The sequence below is a fragment of the Grus americana genome, chromosome 7, assembly GCF_028858705.1.
Source record: "Grus americana isolate bGruAme1 chromosome 7, bGruAme1.mat, whole genome shotgun sequence".
In the NCBI taxonomy this organism is placed as follows: domain Eukaryota; kingdom Metazoa; phylum Chordata; class Aves; order Gruiformes; family Gruidae; genus Grus; species Grus americana.
The window spans coordinates 20,214,128-20,232,444 of record NC_072858.1 but is presented as its reverse complement, the minus strand read 5'-3'; the positions used below and the strand labels follow the sequence as shown (position 1 = coordinate 20,232,444).

General features: G+C 38.6%; 1 protein-coding gene across 4 annotated transcripts in view; it reads right to left on the bottom strand.

Annotated features, from left to right (window-relative positions):
* The window catches only part of ERCC6 (ERCC excision repair 6, chromatin remodeling factor), a 51,043-nt gene that overhangs the window by 22,409 nt on the left and 10,317 nt on the right, over positions 1-18,317 (bottom strand). For all 4 annotated transcript variants that reach the window (XM_054831280.1, XM_054831281.1, XM_054831282.1 and 1 more), the window contains 2 exons: positions 7,331-7,456; positions 3,403-3,561 (listed from right to left, as the gene is read on the bottom strand). In XM_054831280.1, coding sequence (XP_054687255.1) covers positions 3,403-3,561; positions 7,331-7,456 — 285 coding nt within the window. The remainder of the gene's footprint in view (positions 1-3,402; positions 3,562-7,330; positions 7,457-18,317) is intronic.

Here is an 18,317-nt window from a genome sequence, read left to right as displayed (position 1 = left end):
TAGCAAAAAAGCCAACTTTCCCAGAACATACTAGTTTCTCATTCTTCATGGGTAGTAACAAATTACCTCTGTTTATTCCCCTGGTCTGCATCAAACAAGCTCACTTGCTGGGTTTATCCATTCCCCTCCCCACCCCAGCTTACACAAAGAGTTCACACTTCCTTTGATCAATTTTCAGAAAATCCACTCCCCCTCCACTCGGTTGTGTGAAACCTCTTGTGTGTCTAGTGTGGCTCTAACCACTATCCACTAGCCAACATTTTATACTTCTCTTGAGAGCTTTTATTTATTTATATAAGAGAGTCGTCTAACTTCTTCCAGTCCGTGCTGTTTCACAAAACTAAACAAACCACACACTTCTGCTTGCTACACTTAGGAGGCATCCTTCATTCTTCCTAATCACTGCAACAGATTTGCTCTGCTGCCCATCCAAATTATATTTGTTTTCCTTGAATAAGGTGACACTAAAAACATTCCAAATCAAAGTCTTACTGGTGCCTTGTACCAGGATGTACCACTGCCCTGTTCCTACCCCAAATATATTGTCTTAATGTATTCTGACCCCTTTCCACAGTTGCATTGTACTAATAGCTTATGGTCAATATTATATATGATCAATATACCCAAATCTCTTTCTTCTTCTGTTGCTTTTTGGTTTATAAAACCCAATTCGCAGTAAGTATCCTTTATTAGTTCCTATTTAATTGGATGTGATTAGAATTGCAAATAAGATGTATTCCTGCAACTTACTACCAAGAAAAAGGAAGCTGTACACATACGATACTTCTAATCTTTAAGTACTCAAAAAATTAGCAGAGGAAAACGTTGCATTATAACCGACACTACTGCCAAGCACTGGCAAACCATGCCTTCAAAATAAACTGAAATGACAACTAAATACTAGTGAAAAATAAAAGAAAAGGGCAGCAACAGCAATACAAATTTTCTGGGGCAATGGATTTTTATTTATGTAAGCATCACGGAAATTAATCTCTCTGCCACTCATAGAGATTGAGCCTTAATGTTCAATGTGTATGGTTACATCTCAGCATCTTGAAGAGCACAGATGAGTAAATAATCAGTGTATAAACTTTATGGCAGAGTTTCTCATCTGATCTCTCAAATACATGAAGCAAAATCTGTAGTGAAAGGTAACATCTTTGTTAAACAAAATAATGTATTTGGAAAGAAGCAAACTTGTGGACCCCCAAGCCATTCAACAGGTTTCAACAACAGATTTCAACCTAGATACAGGCCAGAGTTGGGTTACTTTAAGTTTGCTGCTGCTTTGTTTTGTGTGAAGGGACCATTGTTCTGAAAGCTGTTGCTTGTTCCAGCTGTCTCAGGTTGTCTCACAAAAGACCTTTCCCCCCTCTATAAATCTTGCTTCCCTCATATCCTTACACCACCATAGCTGCACACTCCTTCTGATACCATTTGGCTTTCTCCAGCTGTATGGCTCAATAACTGTTAAAAGTGAGACAACATTTTAATTTTTGTAATAGTTATACTCTGTGTAACAAGTAGTTCCTTCCTTAAAGGCACTGGAATCAGAATTGATTTACAGAAGGGATTTCTACTCACTTCATTTTAAAGGATACTTGTGCAGAAAGTTTCACTTGCAGAAAATAAAGTTGAATATTTTGAATATCAACAGAAGTGACCCTATTGTCTTAATACGCAAGTGCCTCCAAATACAATCTTTGCAATTCTGCACAGGAATGACAGCGTTATCTCCATTTTACAGAAGGCCAGCTGAGGCTGGGAAAGCCCACAGTGCCAGATTCATATAGTAGTACGCTAGCTCCATCTACACATCAAGGTAATGAGATAGCAGCTAGGCTGGAAGACATTTAAACATACTGACAACACAACTGTGTCCACTCTTAATGCCTGCTTCTCAGCCAGGCTGACAAGAAAGTCTTCTGCTTACTAGACTACATGGCTTTCAGATAGAATCTAGCTGGCCGGTGTTACTGCCTTCCTAGTTCAGAGTGCGGATGGGGAAAATACTTGACTGTGCAAAGATCAAGATGTTTAGACCTTCTGCCTCACAGCACACAAGTAAAATCAGAGTAAGTTTCACCAAAAAAATGAAACCTTCTTTCCTCCCATGAAATTACTTTCATGATGGATTTAATGACATGCACCAGCCAAAAAATGAAACAACACTTTATCTTACATGCAGAAAGGACAGTGCAACTTAGGTATGCAATTATATTTTGGGCTTTTCAAAGTTTTATTGTAGTTTCACTGCAGTGTCTTAGGTCTTAAGCTGTAACTATAACAACGTCAAAAGATGTTCCTGAAGGATTTCCATCAACTCAGTGGTCCTCCAACTAGGGCAGGGAATATACCTGCACAAAATAATCTGTACAGTAGCATGCTTAAATCAGGCAGCCATAGCAAAGTAAATCAACTGGCCTGAGTGATGGACAGCATGAAGTTTTTTTATATAAAGACTACAGTAAGAAGCAACTGGAGAAGAGACAGTAATATTTTCTCTTTAAAGCATTATTTTACAATTCACGTACATGCTGAAGACAAGCTAAAAATGCCTCTATATAAAGTTAATTATTTTTGTTTAGTATAATACTATGATATTTGCTTAATTGCATGTAGTAATTTACATCAGGTAAACAGGCCAACAGAACTAGAAAAATCAAGTATTCATGCATGCATTTGTAAATCCAAGGACACCAACAAGTATCTTTTCCGGTAATTTTGCCTATGAAGAAGGAATTTTAAAGCATTGTTCAGTAACAAAAAAAAGCATAAAAGATCTTGTAAGAAAGGCCAGTCACTAGCATAGTTTTGAAAAGCAACAACAACGGAAAAAAAATAGCAGATGGAAATTCTTCCATATAAGTTACTGTTTTTACTATTACTACTATTTTTTGGCATGGATAATTCCCTGCCGATCAGAAACTCTAACTTTCATTGCAAATCAGCTTGCTACTTCCTGTAAAGCGTTTACCTGGTGGCTTGCCAGAACAAATATTTTAATGTAAAATTTAATAAATGGAACTAAAGGTATTACATCTAATTTAAAATTCCATATTGTGTAAACTATTGATATTAATGTAATTGAGTTTGTAAACAATCCATTTGTGGAAGCTAACCTTAGACACTGTATTGACCCAAAATATCTAGTGCAGCTCATCTGCAAAATGAAGCATCAATGCCTGGAATTCATTAAAAGTGTTACATGTTTAATTTTTCCTGCCCTACAGCTCCATTGTCTCGTAAAATTTTTCCTTTGATGTCCCCCACTAAAAGAATTAAAGGAATATTGTAATTGAAATGTCATTAATAATTCACAGGACCCTCCTCCACCAGCAATACATCTGATGAAATATTAATTGAGCTCCACAGACTGACAGTCTGCAGAGGAGCACTTGCCTGTAATTTGAACCACGAGTCCTGATCTTGCTGTAGCTCAGACCTGCCAAGAAGGCAATTATCTGGATGGTCTTGCCCAATCCCATCTCATCTCCCAGAATTCCTCCTGCCTGCTGGCAGTGCAATTCCCAGAGCCACCTAACACCTGTCTGCTGGTACCTAAAACAAGGAAAAAGAAGATGGCAAATGTTTGATAATACAGATCATAACAGAAAGTACTCATGAATTAATCATTTGGCAAGGTTCTTATACTAGTTACAGTAACATGCTGGATGTGTGTTTTACACGAGTGCTGTATTTACTAGGTCATACATTTTTGATGCACTCAGACATTACATGTGACTTTCATTCTTTATGCAACACTAAAACATTTCTAATTAAACTGATAGTCATGGTAATTAGAGGGTATTTTATTTCATGTATATTTTAAGTGTTAAAAGCAACTTGGAAAGCTACTCTAACAAAGCATTATCTTTTCAGAAAAGATGACATGTAAGGTCTAGTAAGTTACATTATTTGGAACATATACCTTGAACTGAAGGAAAAGCTTGACTTGTAAGGGGTACAGACTTTATACTCCACTGTGAAAACTGATCACATCTGCCAAAGCATGCTTTCTTTTTACATAAATTAATTTAATAACATTTAGTCTTTTTCAATGAAGGAAAAAAGCCAACAAGGCAAAATGTTTTGGAAGGCAGAACAATAGAAGCTATTCCCGTGAATGGGATGCAGCAGAGTGTTATTATGTGAGAGTATCAGGGCAGTTTCTACTCCCAGTCATTCACTGGAAATTTTATAAGCAACGATGTAAAATACATTCCAATTAAAAGAAGTAGATTAGAAAGCAAGACTTACAATGGCAAGCTAAAAAGGTAGAGATAAGATGCTGGATTGAGAATACTTTAGGACATGCTTTTTTTATAACGATTTGAAATAGTGAGACCAGTAGGAATAACGCACCACATGTGAGGGTTAAATTGAAAACAGGACAGAAAGAAATGAAGAAACAGTATATTTTAATTACTATTAAAAAAAATAAAATACATGTTTCAGCACTTCTGTGTCTTGTAACTTAAAGAACAAGGTTACTGATATTTTCTTGATGGCATGCACTTCTGGAGTGCAGAGCACGAAGTGCAAAACACTTTTTTTGGTAAAATAGGGATTGCTCATTTTAGGGCATTGTCTTGTGTGCATTTAAAATTCTGTTTCATTCTTTGAACAAATAAAATTAGGACTTCTGACAGCTAATGACACTAGTGTCTACAAAGTACTATTAAAAATCAATTTATGATGAGTTCTGTATGGATTTACAGAATGCTAAACAGAGACAAACAAATGGCTTGAGTAGTTAGAAAAAGATGATCAAAGAACACAGTATGATGTCTGAACCATTAGATATCTGCTGGTGTCTCAAAAGCATTATACCAAGACGACCTTAAAAAAACCCTTTTATTTGAAATTAATTCACCTTAAAAATGCAGCAATCTAAAAACAACTATGAAATGGTTTGCAGGATTAGCTGTAATTAAGATGCTATCATTACTAAATTTAATGAAGACAAACATTTTCTGACAGAAATATTAAAGAGATGGAGAGAACCCTAAATCCAGTCAGAAGCTAATCCCCCAGACTAATGTCCAGCATGTCTCCTCAGAAGAGAACCATTCAAGAACTTCCTGATTTTTTTTTTTTTTTATTTCTTAGGATTATATCCAGTGCTTAAAAGCTAGCTGCATTTATAAGCATCTTTTTCCCTCTCCCCTCTTCTCCTGAGTAAGTTTCACAGGAGAGAATTAAGTTTATGAAAAATTCTGCTCCAATGTTATCTGAAAATGGGAAAGATGCAGGTGCTTTCTTTGTATAATCTTATAAACATGCAATAATTGCAACTATGCAAAACTAAAAAAAAAACCCACAAAGTTTTTTTTTATGGTTATATGGAGAGATAATAAATTCTCTTTAATCTTATGCTTTCATTGCACCAATTTTTAATGTTTTGTTTTTTACTCCAAAAATACTGTAGAATAAAAATGTTGCCTGGTCTTCCAAAATAGTTATGTTTGGACTGTATTTCACATGAGCAATCGTGCTGTGATGTATCCCTCAAAATTCGCCACAGTAGCTAGCAGAGTTTAGCTGCATCGCTGCTGAGACAAAACTCATATTTTGGGCTTATCAGGGAAATCACTCACTGAAAGCAAATAATGAAGAAACCTGGTTTCTTCAAACAGCATTCTCTCAGGCTAAGTGCAGACTTTATAAGGCAATGTTCGTAAGTCACTCTTGCTCACTGTTTGGTTTTGTTCGACAGCAGCACCAATGGTATTCTTGCTGAATGTTCCTCAAATCAGACAAGTATACAGGGAAGAAATAAATTGTCTACTTTAACAGCTTTACCAAAGAATGAACTTAAGGGTCTACTACTTCTATCCTGAGCTAACTTCTTTGGAATTCAACTATGCAGGAGGACCACTTACAGTATACTGCTATACACCTCCTTGGGTCAATATACTTCCATGTTTTGTACTGAACGTGCTCAGAACTCAAAGTTTAATGCCTATTGACTATGGGCCTTCCTACATTGGAGATTTCAGCATTTAAGTTACAAGTCAGACAAATCATTCAACTCAATTGATCTTTCTAACCACTTAGGAAGTTTTGCCAACTGACTCATGCTTACAGGGATACCCTTCATTAGTGAGGCTGATATCTCTGAGATTAATTTGTAGTTGTCTGCCTCATTTCAATTCCCTTCGAGTTGCTCAGACCACACATCCGTTCTTAGGATGATTACTTCTGCAGTACCTTTGCATAAACAACATGAGACCACATATTGGCTGTGTATGGTCCTGGCAACCAAGTCATTAATTCAATTCCATTTCAGAGCTAGTGCTTTCCTTCTGAGGAACTGCAGGACAACAGTAATAATTTCTTTGAGGTTAAGACTAAGTGGTCCTGTTGGAAGGGATACCACGCATGCCCATTACAAACCAGGGCTTTCTACTACACTAATTACAAGTTTTTAGAGAGTTGGCTTTTGAAAGAGAAGATGTTTTTCCTGCTGTGTGAAATGTTGCCAACAAAAACAAATTCAAGCCTATTGGGCAAAAAAAGTTAAGGGAAAGATTATGGATGAAGTTAACTTGTTAACTGCTAGCTTGTTTGGGCTGCCTTTTGTAAATAGCTTTTTGAGATGAACTCGAAAGTGTCACTGGGCACCATGGTCTCAAAAAACTGAAACAGAAAGCAGTCACGTCCAAATCTGTAATCCAGTGTTAAATAACTAAAGAATGAGTTGCAGAGTGTTTTCCATCTACTAAAGGAATTAAGAATGCACTCTCCATATTTTAAAGTTTTAGTGGGCAAAACTTTCAAGACTATTTTATAATAGGAATTGGAAGTAGTTAATTTGAGTAGACATTTAAAGAAAAAGTTGTCTTTTTTTTGCTGGCAGAAAATTTCATTAACTCCACCCAATCACAGAAACACCTACACTTCTTGCTTTCATTTATCTCAACTTGCCAACACCTTGTTCTTCAAAGTAAAGTTATTCTACCACTACACACTTGAATTAAAAGAAAGCACTTATCAGTAAAAGAAAGCATTTATAAAAATAGACAAGGAGAGCTTCTCAATTTGTCGTTTAGCTAATACACATTCACAATACTCACATCAGCCAGTTATCACTTATATTTAGATGGAACTGCATTTTGTGCTTGTAATAAATTAGTTTCTTTGAGGTTTGATCTTGGAGCTTCTTTTAAAGAAATAATGCTACAGAAACAACTGAAGTAAAAGTTGAGGTATCATTCACTGAAGTAAAAGTTACAGCAAAAGGCATCCAGAAATGACTGTGACTTACTACTAATATTATTAAGCACATACAGCAGCATAATATTAAAATAAAGTACACAATACATACTTGAAAAGCTTTTTGAAGAGAAATCCTGGTACTTTGAAACCCTCTTCAAATTCAGTGTCACTTTCTTCAGAAAGTTCCTCAGCTGTTTGATGTTCTTTGTCCTTCAAACGTTCTTTTTGCCACCTCCTAGAGTGACACAAGGAGTCAACATTCAATTATTGCATAGAAAAGATACTATATGAAAACTACACTGAATTTTGATCAGGTAAAAACCCAACAAAAATGCATTCTCTGATATCATGATTTAAATAGCAATCCTTTGGAGGAGAGAATTATGCAAATAAAAAAAATGCTCAAAATATGTGACATATTAAAAGGCATGTGCACTCCTGGCTACTTTGTTGTAAGTCTTCAGAGTTTTACAGCTGGTTACAATTTTCAGACACAAATACTAATACGATAGAATAAACATTTAACACCATCAAAAAAATCTGGCTACCTTCATAAAAACCTCCATTAAAAAACCCCAGAAAAATATCAATAAAGCTTAGGTATTCTAAAGCTATTTTACTAATTTAACCAAATACTTGAATAACTTCCTTCACCTAGAGAAATGTGCAGCAGTGTATAATCTTATACAGAGGACTCAGCTGGAAACATCACCATTTCTGGGGTGATGTGCTCTACATCTGTTAAGCAGTCATTATTAAGAGAATGAGGTTTTTTTTAAGTTTTAATTACAGAGTGATTTGTGGTCTGCAGCCTAATCTTATTTGGACTCTAGGCAGGTGAGAAAATTACATTCCTGTCCCATCATTCTCCCCCTCTTTCAAAAAAGTACCAAAGATCTTCAATATCCAAGGAAATTGCGGACTTGCGTTTTAGTGACCCAGAAACACCTACCTGTAATAGTAAGGTGTACGCTACTGTTAGCTGGGTATGTACTAACCAATCCACAGCACTTCACTGACAATTTGGGTTTTGCTGCAGTTCTCCCATGAAAGTGCCATTCACTCCAGGCACACTGAAAGTGTGTATAAACTGACAAAATCCCTACAGAAATTGGCAAGCTATATAACAGATGAAAACCATCCCTATGTTACTCTTCTGGATGCAGCACAAAAGCAGCTGTATTTCATCTCATAAAAAAGCTGAAGGAGATCTGATAGTCTATTAGTATCTCAAAATATAAAACATGAAGACTAACGTTGTTCAGGTCCTAAAGTACTATAAATAACAGCGATGGGATGAAAAGAAGCAAATGGAAAACTCAGGCCAAAAAAAGTAAGTTAAGCCACCTAGCATTGAAATCTAATGAAAAAAAACCCCAAACCACAACAAAACCCAAAACCAACAGGCAACGAAGGTCTAGTGTTCTTGTATTTTTTAACTACCTAAGTAGTTCTGGGGGCAATTAAACCAATGATGCTTGCCTTCCTAAAGACACTACTCTGTTTGAAATAAGGTGAAAACACTAGAAGAGACTCTTCTTGCTCTTAGATCATTCAAAATCATCTTCCACAGGATATGCACACTCATAACAAGACTTAAGCTCACACTGTTTTCTCCAGTGGCAGCATTAATAGTTTCTCTTGTCTTCTGACCACCTACTTCAGTGAAACTTGTTGGAACTTCCAATTAAAGCTTTCCGCATCTCTGGCAAATTGGTTTAAAAACACTTGGGTTAGGAACAAGAGAAGAGGAAAGAAGTTCAACGCTTCATATACAAACAACACAATCATATAACCTTTCTCATGAAAGAAAGTTAATTATGGCAGGTTTCTAGATCAGCTTTTCACCAGTATCTTTTAAGAAAATACTTACAGTCTGCCTTTATGGAACCACTCACAAACTTGGAACTGCGGTATTGTTTTATTAAGTGAAAATAAAGACTACCATCTCCAAACATACACAAGTTACAATAACTGCCAAAAAGGATTGCACTGATAAACTAACACACACAATGCTGGACAGGTTTAGAGAGTCAGCTTCACTGGCATATATTTTGATATCTGAAGTCAGGAACTCCTCAGAAGCAAAAACCAAGATGGAGAAAAAACAGCGTATGCAGGGGGAAAAACAAGCAAGACAGAGAGAGTATTCAGTTTTCTGATTAAAAACTTTGAGTTGCTAATGTTTATTATTGGTTTGTTCTTATTTTGTTATAAGAAATCATGTATCCAGTTAAGTAGTAAAAGAAGAACTTACTAAAAATACATAAAGTGTCAAAGTTTTCCCCACAGATACTTTCATATATCTTTCCTAACACAAGAATGGAAATCCCTATCTTAGACTTGCCGTCTGTTAAACGTTTGATTTAGGAAAATAACATTGATGGTCCAGAGTCTAGCAGGCAGATACAACACATTCTAGAGGCACAGCATAAAAACACATTTATTTTTGTTCAGTACCACAATGCTATGCTATCAGGCACGGATGGTCAATTATTCTTCTGAGTTCTAGAAAAAGATCAACGATTCAAATTGACAAATGCTGACAGTCATTGCTTCAGACTGTGCCGTTACTGGAACTGAGACATGTCAGAACACTATTTTATCTGACTGGGTTATGATAAGACTCAAACCAAGGAAGAAAACTCCTACTTACCACACTAAAACAATTGCAGATTACAAAGCTTCCAGAAGTGACATCTAGGTAAAAAATCTGTGTTAAACTCAAGCAGGGCAATAATTTGTATAAGAGTTTCCTTCTAATAACTAATATGAAACACCTCTAATCAACACTGGATCATCAGCCTCCCCTGGGAAGAAATAGATTGCCCTCTAGTGTACATTAGAAAAAGTGATACAGAAAAAAACCAAGAAGAAACATTTTGAGATTAGCTCCTAGCTGTCCAGGAATTCAGGCACTTCACCTTGTATTATAACTACTGTATTTTCTGCAAGAAGTGTGATCAATGTTGGGATTTCTCTTAAAATTATTAAATACGTATGTCTAGAATTTGAACTCATAAATCCTGTACTTAGTTTTCCTAAAGAAAAGTTGACTTTATACACACTGTATCTGTTACTTTACTGAACTGTATAATTGCACAAGCTGTAGTATTGAAGGCTGTGGTACTACATCTCTTCCAAAGGTCTGGAGGTTTTTTTGCCCTCGGTTACCAGTTTAAAGAAAAAGCAGCAATTTGTTGTTACCAGTAAAAACTTTTGAAGTTTGAAGAAGCTAATCAGTCTTTGAAAGGCTGTCATGTAAGACATTATATTAAGATATTCTACACTAAAACTTCATTATTTTCTTTAAAAAAGCATAAATGTCTAAATGGTTGAAGCAATGGGAGGACAAACACTATTTGCTGGACCAGATCAGCCAGCTGGTCAGTCTGGTCTTGTACCTTTCCCCAGAAGTCAAACCTGGGAGGGAGAAACAGCAGTAGCTTGTATTTGACTTCACTACATAGTAACATATTAACCATTTCGTCAATATATTTCATACGCACCTCAATTAAACATCATTAGCATGCCTAAATAATCAGAAAATACAGGTTTCTACTATATCACCAAGGTCTCTTGAAAGCATGACCTTTGAGAAATCTATTTTATGTTGTCCATGGTCACTGACATAAATACAATTTTATCCTGAAAGTGCAGTATGAAAGCCATATATCATTTAATTACATCTTTCTTAATACAAGAACGTATGCAGATACTAAGCCCATTTTCCACTTATTGCAATACCCTAGAAAGAAATTCTGCATCCAAAACAGTAATGAGCACAATTGGATTTTTTTTTTTTTTTAAAAATACAGTCAGGAACCAAGCTGAGTGTTTAATATAGTTTGCATTTGTGAAGCACAAAATGTTTTCTATTTTATACAGCTAAGAATCCCTTACAGATTATTCTAATTTGCTAAATTGAAGCATTCAGCATTACTTTTCTGATCTAACTTTTTATGGTCTATATGGGTGGATTTAATTGGTACGTCCTAATAGATGAAATACATGCAGTTAGTACCACAAGTCTCCATAAGTAAATTAAGAGTGATGTAGACAATTACACACTTGAGTGTAGAATGAAAGGTGTACTCAGCAAGTGAGCCAAAATATATCTTCATTTGTGTCTTGTCTTTGTCATTTTAAAGAGCAGTTAGGATGCTCTAAGAAAGTATCTTTCAGGAAAGGTAATATATAATCCTTTTTTAATTTATAACTCTGAAACATCAAGAGATTCAGTGACTCAGACACTTCAAAGGGAGCTAGTACATGAAAATTGATCCATTTTGAGAAAAACTGCTTGTTTTAAGCAAATTTTATTTTTTTGGTTTGATTCTATCAACTGCTTTATGCACTGATAGCCACAACTTCCAGCTACTCAGCTGCTTAGATGTCACTTGGGAGACATGGAAAGAAGCAGCTTTCCTAGGCTTGCCTCTGAGCACTTGACAGCAATTGCAGAATTCAAACAACTGTACTCCACAAACTATACGGAATACACGAGAAGACACACATACGGCACTTATCTCCCATAACATGACATGCAATTCCTTCCTTGAAGCAGCAGGCAGATATATACTGACAACTCCTATGGGAATAGTGACCATAAGACTGCTAATTTTTTGTTTTGACTCCAAGCTATTACCTGATGCATATACATTACTGACATCAGTAATACAGTAACACAATAACTACATATATTATAAGCAGCAAAATTTAATTGGTTATGCTTATGCTTTGTATTTTAGTACATGCAAAGGAAAATTTTGATTAATATGCAAAAAAAACCCATCCCAACCTTGATACGTTGCAGTTTCCACATCTGCAAAGTCTTGAGAACACTACAAGAAAACCATGCAGCAGTTTTCTTTTTGAGAACAAAGAAAAGGTTTATTTCCTATGCATTTAATCTGCATACAAGTTTACTTTTATTTTGTGATCCTAGGTAAAAGAAGCTGAAAACAGGTATATTTTCACTCATTTCATAGTCTTCAAAGAAACTGGCTCTGCCATGACCTGACCATTCCATCAGGCAGGAGGCAACAGGTTAAGATTCCACCAGCACCAATTCTGAATGCTTCTAGACCAAGATGGTCACTGTTGAGTTCGACAAAATATACATCAATAACGTACCTGTCGGTGGGCATCAAGTCCTTCAGCGTGATCCTAAAGACTGACTACCTAATCCTCTGGGTTCAGCTGGTATTAGCCAGTACAAAGGACAGTTGAGAATGACAATACACTGCTTTTCACTGAATCTTAAACTTACCTTTCAGCTGCTTGACACTATCCTACTTATTTACCTTACCCTCCATAACACTGATGTTCCTTGCTACTGTTCATTATTCTTGCAAGCTCTGATTCACCTTAGACATTAACTTTTTCAGAACAGATTTTTTTTCCCGTGTGTCTGCACAGCAACATGTCTCCAGTAACAGTAACAAGAGAAAGGCAAGACCCAGGCAAAGGAAAAGAAGTGAAATTACTGAGAGTGTGAGCTGAATTCTGTATAGCTAACTTTTACTTTATCGCGTTCCACTGATCACATCTTGCTTTGGGTGACTAGGCTGACCACTGCAAGTAGCCTTTAGAAGGAAAGGAAAGAGCTGGGTACTCTCCCGCCTGCCCTGTTTACTGCAGATAACATCAGCTCCTGTTCTGAAAACAGTCTCTTGTTCTAGAGATGCTTTGCAGTCCTGCAGTTAGCTAATTATCATGCTTTAACAACATCATTGTAGTTTCCCCTTGACACAGACCAATCTCTTCAAGTCCCATCTCTGAAAAGTTTTAATGTTAAGGAAACTAATTTTCAATCTTTAAGACTGTAGGACTGTATTCAGCGCCAAGCAAAGACTAGATGTTCAGAAGACTAAAGTAATCCTAAAGGATTTTCCTCTGCCTCTCTCAGGGGTAAAATACACCATAATCTCACCCATTCGTTTGCATTCAAAAGTAAAACTGACATGAAACAAGACATAAATGTAAGCAAATGACAGCATTTCTATAGCATTCTTAATATGTTTCTTAATTCACTACATTTTATTTTCTCATGACATTTCCCATAATGAAGATTACCTGGGGGTGTCAGCATAAAAACGTCAATGTGGACAGCTGCAGCTTAACAGCCACAATAACTGTAGCTATGAAATTTTTAAGAGATGTAGTGTTTTGGTAGCAATTACAGTTATTGATATTTCTAAAATTCATTTAGGCTTTTATTGTAACTTTAGTAACCAAAAGAAATGTAGTCTATGATATGACTTTGCTAAGGATAAATTGTCACAATCTTAAAGTTATTAAAAAACGTGTTTAAATGAATTTAAACTGTGAGTCATATTAAAACTTTCAATCAAAATAAATTACTCTTGATGAAAACACTGAATTAAAAATGATTTAATATTGGTCTTATTTAAATGTGAAGAGTACAGTTTTATTCAATAAAATAGTAAATATTTTACCAATTAAGTACAATTATTTTTTGTTAATGCATCCAATAAAAAAAATATTTCTTTTTGACCCTTTGGACATTGTTCAGATTAGCCTCTTGCCCAAATTTCCTATTCAAGAGCAATAAACTATGCTTTAACTTTGAAAAGCAGTATCCTGGGATTGCAAACCTATTGCCTCATATCAGCTTCTGCCTTTGTAACCCGGGATGTGAAAGTGAAGTTGGGCTCTTCCTATCTGAGGTTCTGTTACCAGTAATTCTACAATTGCGAGTACCTCTGCTATTCAGAAGATACCACTTCCTCCACAGTAACTCTGGCTCTCACCACAGAAGAGATGGTGTTTATACCTCTACTTCTTGACCCCTTCTCTGACACAGCTTCATTTGCATCCATAAGATTTTAGATTTCCATGGAAATGTAAAATTCAAGTTTCCCAAGGATTAACCAAGTTCCTATCCTAGGTGTTATCACTACATCAATCACTTTTCACTGACAGCCCTAATAGATATTCTTCCTTTCACTCTAGAGCAGCTGTTTTCAAGTTGGAATCCATGATTTTCTAGAGGACTATAAAACTACTTGAAGGACATTCACTAAAGGTAATTAATTAAAAGTAAGCATGCTATCAACAATCTGAAGTTCATTATATGAAGCTCAACCCTTACACTAGAAATGAGGCAACATGCCAGTGGTTAGAGAACAATTAAAACAAAACAACCATTTTAGTAATCTTGATCTTTTGACTCCCAGTATGTGCAGAAATGTCTCAACTTCACTGGCATGTCTAGTTAGCATTTAATAGCTTAACAAATCACATGCCACTTCATTGCCCCTTCAAAATGTTTTCCAGGCAGTTGTAAAAATGGAAACATTGCTCAGTCTTACTGTTAGGAACTCAACAGTTATGCTATCAGTAGAGAAAACATCTCACCAGCACAGTGTAGCTACAGAGAGATCAACACACAAGTTTACAAATTTAATAAATCACACATTAGCACAAGGTGGTTCAGCTGCCATTTTCAAAAATAATGTGTTCTTAGCTGCATTTCCTCACTTAACATACTAGATTCTCCTTAGAAACCTTAGTTTACAACCTTAGGTGGTCATAGCAACAGAAAACACCACTACTACCACCATTGTCACCATCTCTTTAGATAAGGATGTTTTAACCCTCATTCTCATCAAAAGCAAAGAGAGGAAAATCACTGCCAAATAGAGCACCTTTTTTAGACTTGACTAACAGCAGTATAAATGTCCAGTCTTCATTACTTATGTCTTCTAATAGAAGTTATGCAAGAGATATCACATGCTAATAATCAAGCAATATAGATATTGTCCTTTCCAGTATAATTTTTTACAAGTTTAAATTCAAAAGGTCCTTTTAGTATTGATTTTAAAATAAACCTGTTAGCCATATAAGCTATAGGTAATTGCCTCGAATTTCAATAAACTAACATTCTACAAAAATAATATGCGACTCTAATGTATTCAAATGATTTCTTCTTGACTAGCAATTAATTATTTAAAGCTGAAAACTAAGCATCTCACCCCATCCCAAACCAAAGATTTCTCTCTCAGTGGAAAAGTGCCATCCCTCTGAAGAGAGAGGGCATTGTCTGTCTGCACTGTGATTTTGCCTATTAATTTTGATTATTTGCCTATCAGGCTTGCCAGCGACATGCTGTGGGACGATGCACCCAGGTTTGAGGGACGGGATGTTGGTGAGGGCCCTCAGCCTACTGCTCAGAGATGTGCTGGACGCACTGCAGTATGCTCAAAGCCTAGAGGAGATAAGCCAGGGGCTCCAGACACAATGGGAACCAACAGGGAAACACTGGGAGCATACATCAAAAGAATTCCAGCCACCCCAGCCAATAAGTCAGCCTCATTGGGGGCACAACTGAAATGCCTCTACGCGAACACATGGAGCATGGGGAATAAACAAGAGGAGTTGGAGATGTGTGTGCGCCTGCAAGGCTATGACCTTATTGGCATTACAGAGACATGGTGGGATAGCTCCTATGACTGGAGTGTTGGGATGGAAGGGTACAGGCTCTTTAGGAAGGACAGGCAGGACAGGTGAGGAGGGGGTGTCGCCCTCTATGTCAACGACCAGCTGGAGTGCATGGAGCTCCACCTGGGGATGGACGAGGAGCTGACCAAAAGCTTATGGGTCAGGATTAAAGGGAGCGCTGGACCAGGGGACATCATAGTGGGGGTCACCTGACCAGGGAGACAGAGCAGATGAAGCCCTCTATAGGCAGATAGGAGCAGCCTCATGCTCACAAGCCCTGGTCCTTACGGGGGACTTCAACCACCCTGACATCTGCTGGAGGGACAATGCAGCAGAGCACAAGCAATCCAGGAAGTTCCTGGAATGTGTTGATGACAACTTTCTCCTCCAAGTGACAGAGGAGCCCACGAGGAGAGGTGCCATGCTGGACCTTGTTCTCACCAACAAGGAGGGCCTGGTAGGGGATGTGAAGCTCAAGGGCAGCCTGGGCTGCAGTGACCATGAAATGGCAGAGTTCAAGATCCTCAGGGCAGCAAGGAGGGCACACAGCAAGCTCACTACCCTGGACTTCAGGAGAGCAGACTCTGGCCTCTTCAGGGATCCGCTTGGTAGAATACCATGGGACAAAGCCCTGGAAGGAAGAGAGGCCCAAGACAACTGGCAAATATTCAAGGGTCACCTCCTCCAAGCTCAGGAGCGATGCATCCCAACCAAGAGGTAGTCAGGCAAAACCACCAAGAGGCCCCCGTGGATGAACAAGGAGCTGCTGGGCAAAGTCAAACAAAAAAGGAAGCCTACAGAGGGTGGAAGCAAGGGCAGGTAGCCTGGGAAGAATACAGAGAAACTGTCCGAGCAGCCAGGGATCAGGTTAGGAAAGCCAAAGCCCTGATAGAAATAAGCCTGGCCAGAGATGTTAAGGACAAGAAGAAAAGCTTCTATAGGTATGTTAGTGATAAAAGGAGGACGAGGGAAAATGTGGGTCCCCTCCAGAATGAAATGGGTGACCTGGTTACCCAGGATATGGAGAAGGCTGGGGTACTCAGCGACTTCTTTACCTCAGCCTTCGCTGGCAAATCCTTAAGCCACACTGCCCAGGTCACAGAAGGCAGGGACTGGGAGAATGCAGAACCGCTCACTGTAGGAGATCAGGTTCGAGAATATCTAAGGAACCTGAAGGTGCACAAGTCCATGGGATCTGACGAGATGCATCCACAGGTCTTGAGGGAACTGGCAGATGAAGCGGCCAGGCCACTCGCCATCATATTTGAGAAGTCCTGGCAGTCCAGCAAAGTTCCCACTGACTGGAAGAGGGGGAACATAACCCCCATTTTTAAGAAGGGAAAAAAGGAAGATCCAGGGAACTACAGGCCAGTCAGTCTCACCTCCGTGCCTGGCAAGATCATGGAGCAGACCCTCCTGGAGACTATGCTCTGCTCAGGCACATGGAAAATAAGGAGGTGATTGGTGACAGCCAACATGGCTTCACTAAGGGCAAATCGTGCCTGACAAATTTGGTGGCCTTCTATGATGGGGTTACAGCATTGGTGGACAAGGAAAGAGCAACTGACATCATCTAGCTGGACTTATGCAAGGCATTTGACACTGTCCCGCACGACGTCCTTGTGTCTAAATTGGAGAGACATGGATTCAATTAATGGACCACTCAGTGGATAAGGAATTGGCTGGATGGTTGCACTCAAAGACTTGTGGTCAACGGCTCAATGTCAAGTGAAGAACAGCGACAAGTGGCATTCCTTGGGGGTTGGTACTGGGACCGGCACTGCTTAACACCTTTGTCGGCGACATGGGACAGTGGGATCGAGTGCACCCCCAGCAAGTTTGCTGACACCACCAAGCTACGTGGTGTGGTCAACACACTGGAGGGAAGGGATGCCATCCAGATGGACCCTGACAGGCTTGAGAAGTGGGCCCATGCAAACCACATGAAGTTCAACACGGCCAAGTGCAAGGTCCTGCACGTGGGTCGGCTCAGTCCCAAGCACGACTATAGGCTGGGTGAGGAACGGGTTGAGAGCAGCCCTGAGGAGAAGGACTTGGGCATATTGATTGATGAGAAGCTCAACATGAGCCAGCAATGTGCGCTTGCAGCCCAGAAAGCCAACCGTGTCCTGGGCTGCATCAAAAGAAGTGTGACCAGCAGGTTGAGGGAGGTGATCCTGCCCCTCTACTCCGCTCTTGTGAGACCCCACCTGGAGTACTATGTCCAGCTCTGGAGGCCCCAGTACAGGAGAGACATGGAGCTGTGGAGCGAGTCCAGAGGAGGGCCATGAAGCTGATCAGAGGGCTGGAGCACCTCTCCTATGAGGACAGGCTGAGAGAGTTGGGATTGTTCAGCCTGAAGAAAAGAAGGCTCCGGGGAGATCTAATTGTGGCCTTCAAGTACCTGAAGGGGCCTACAGGAAAGATGGTGAGAGACTGTTCACAAGGGCATGGAGTGATAGGACAAGGGGTAATGGGTTTAAGCTGAAGAAGAGTTGATTTAGATTAGATGTTAGAAAGAAATTCTTTACTGTTAGAGTGGTGAGGTACTGGAACAGGTTGCCCAGGGAAGTTGTGGATGCCCCCTCCCTGGAAGTGTTTAAGACCAGGTTGGATGAGGCTTTGGGCAA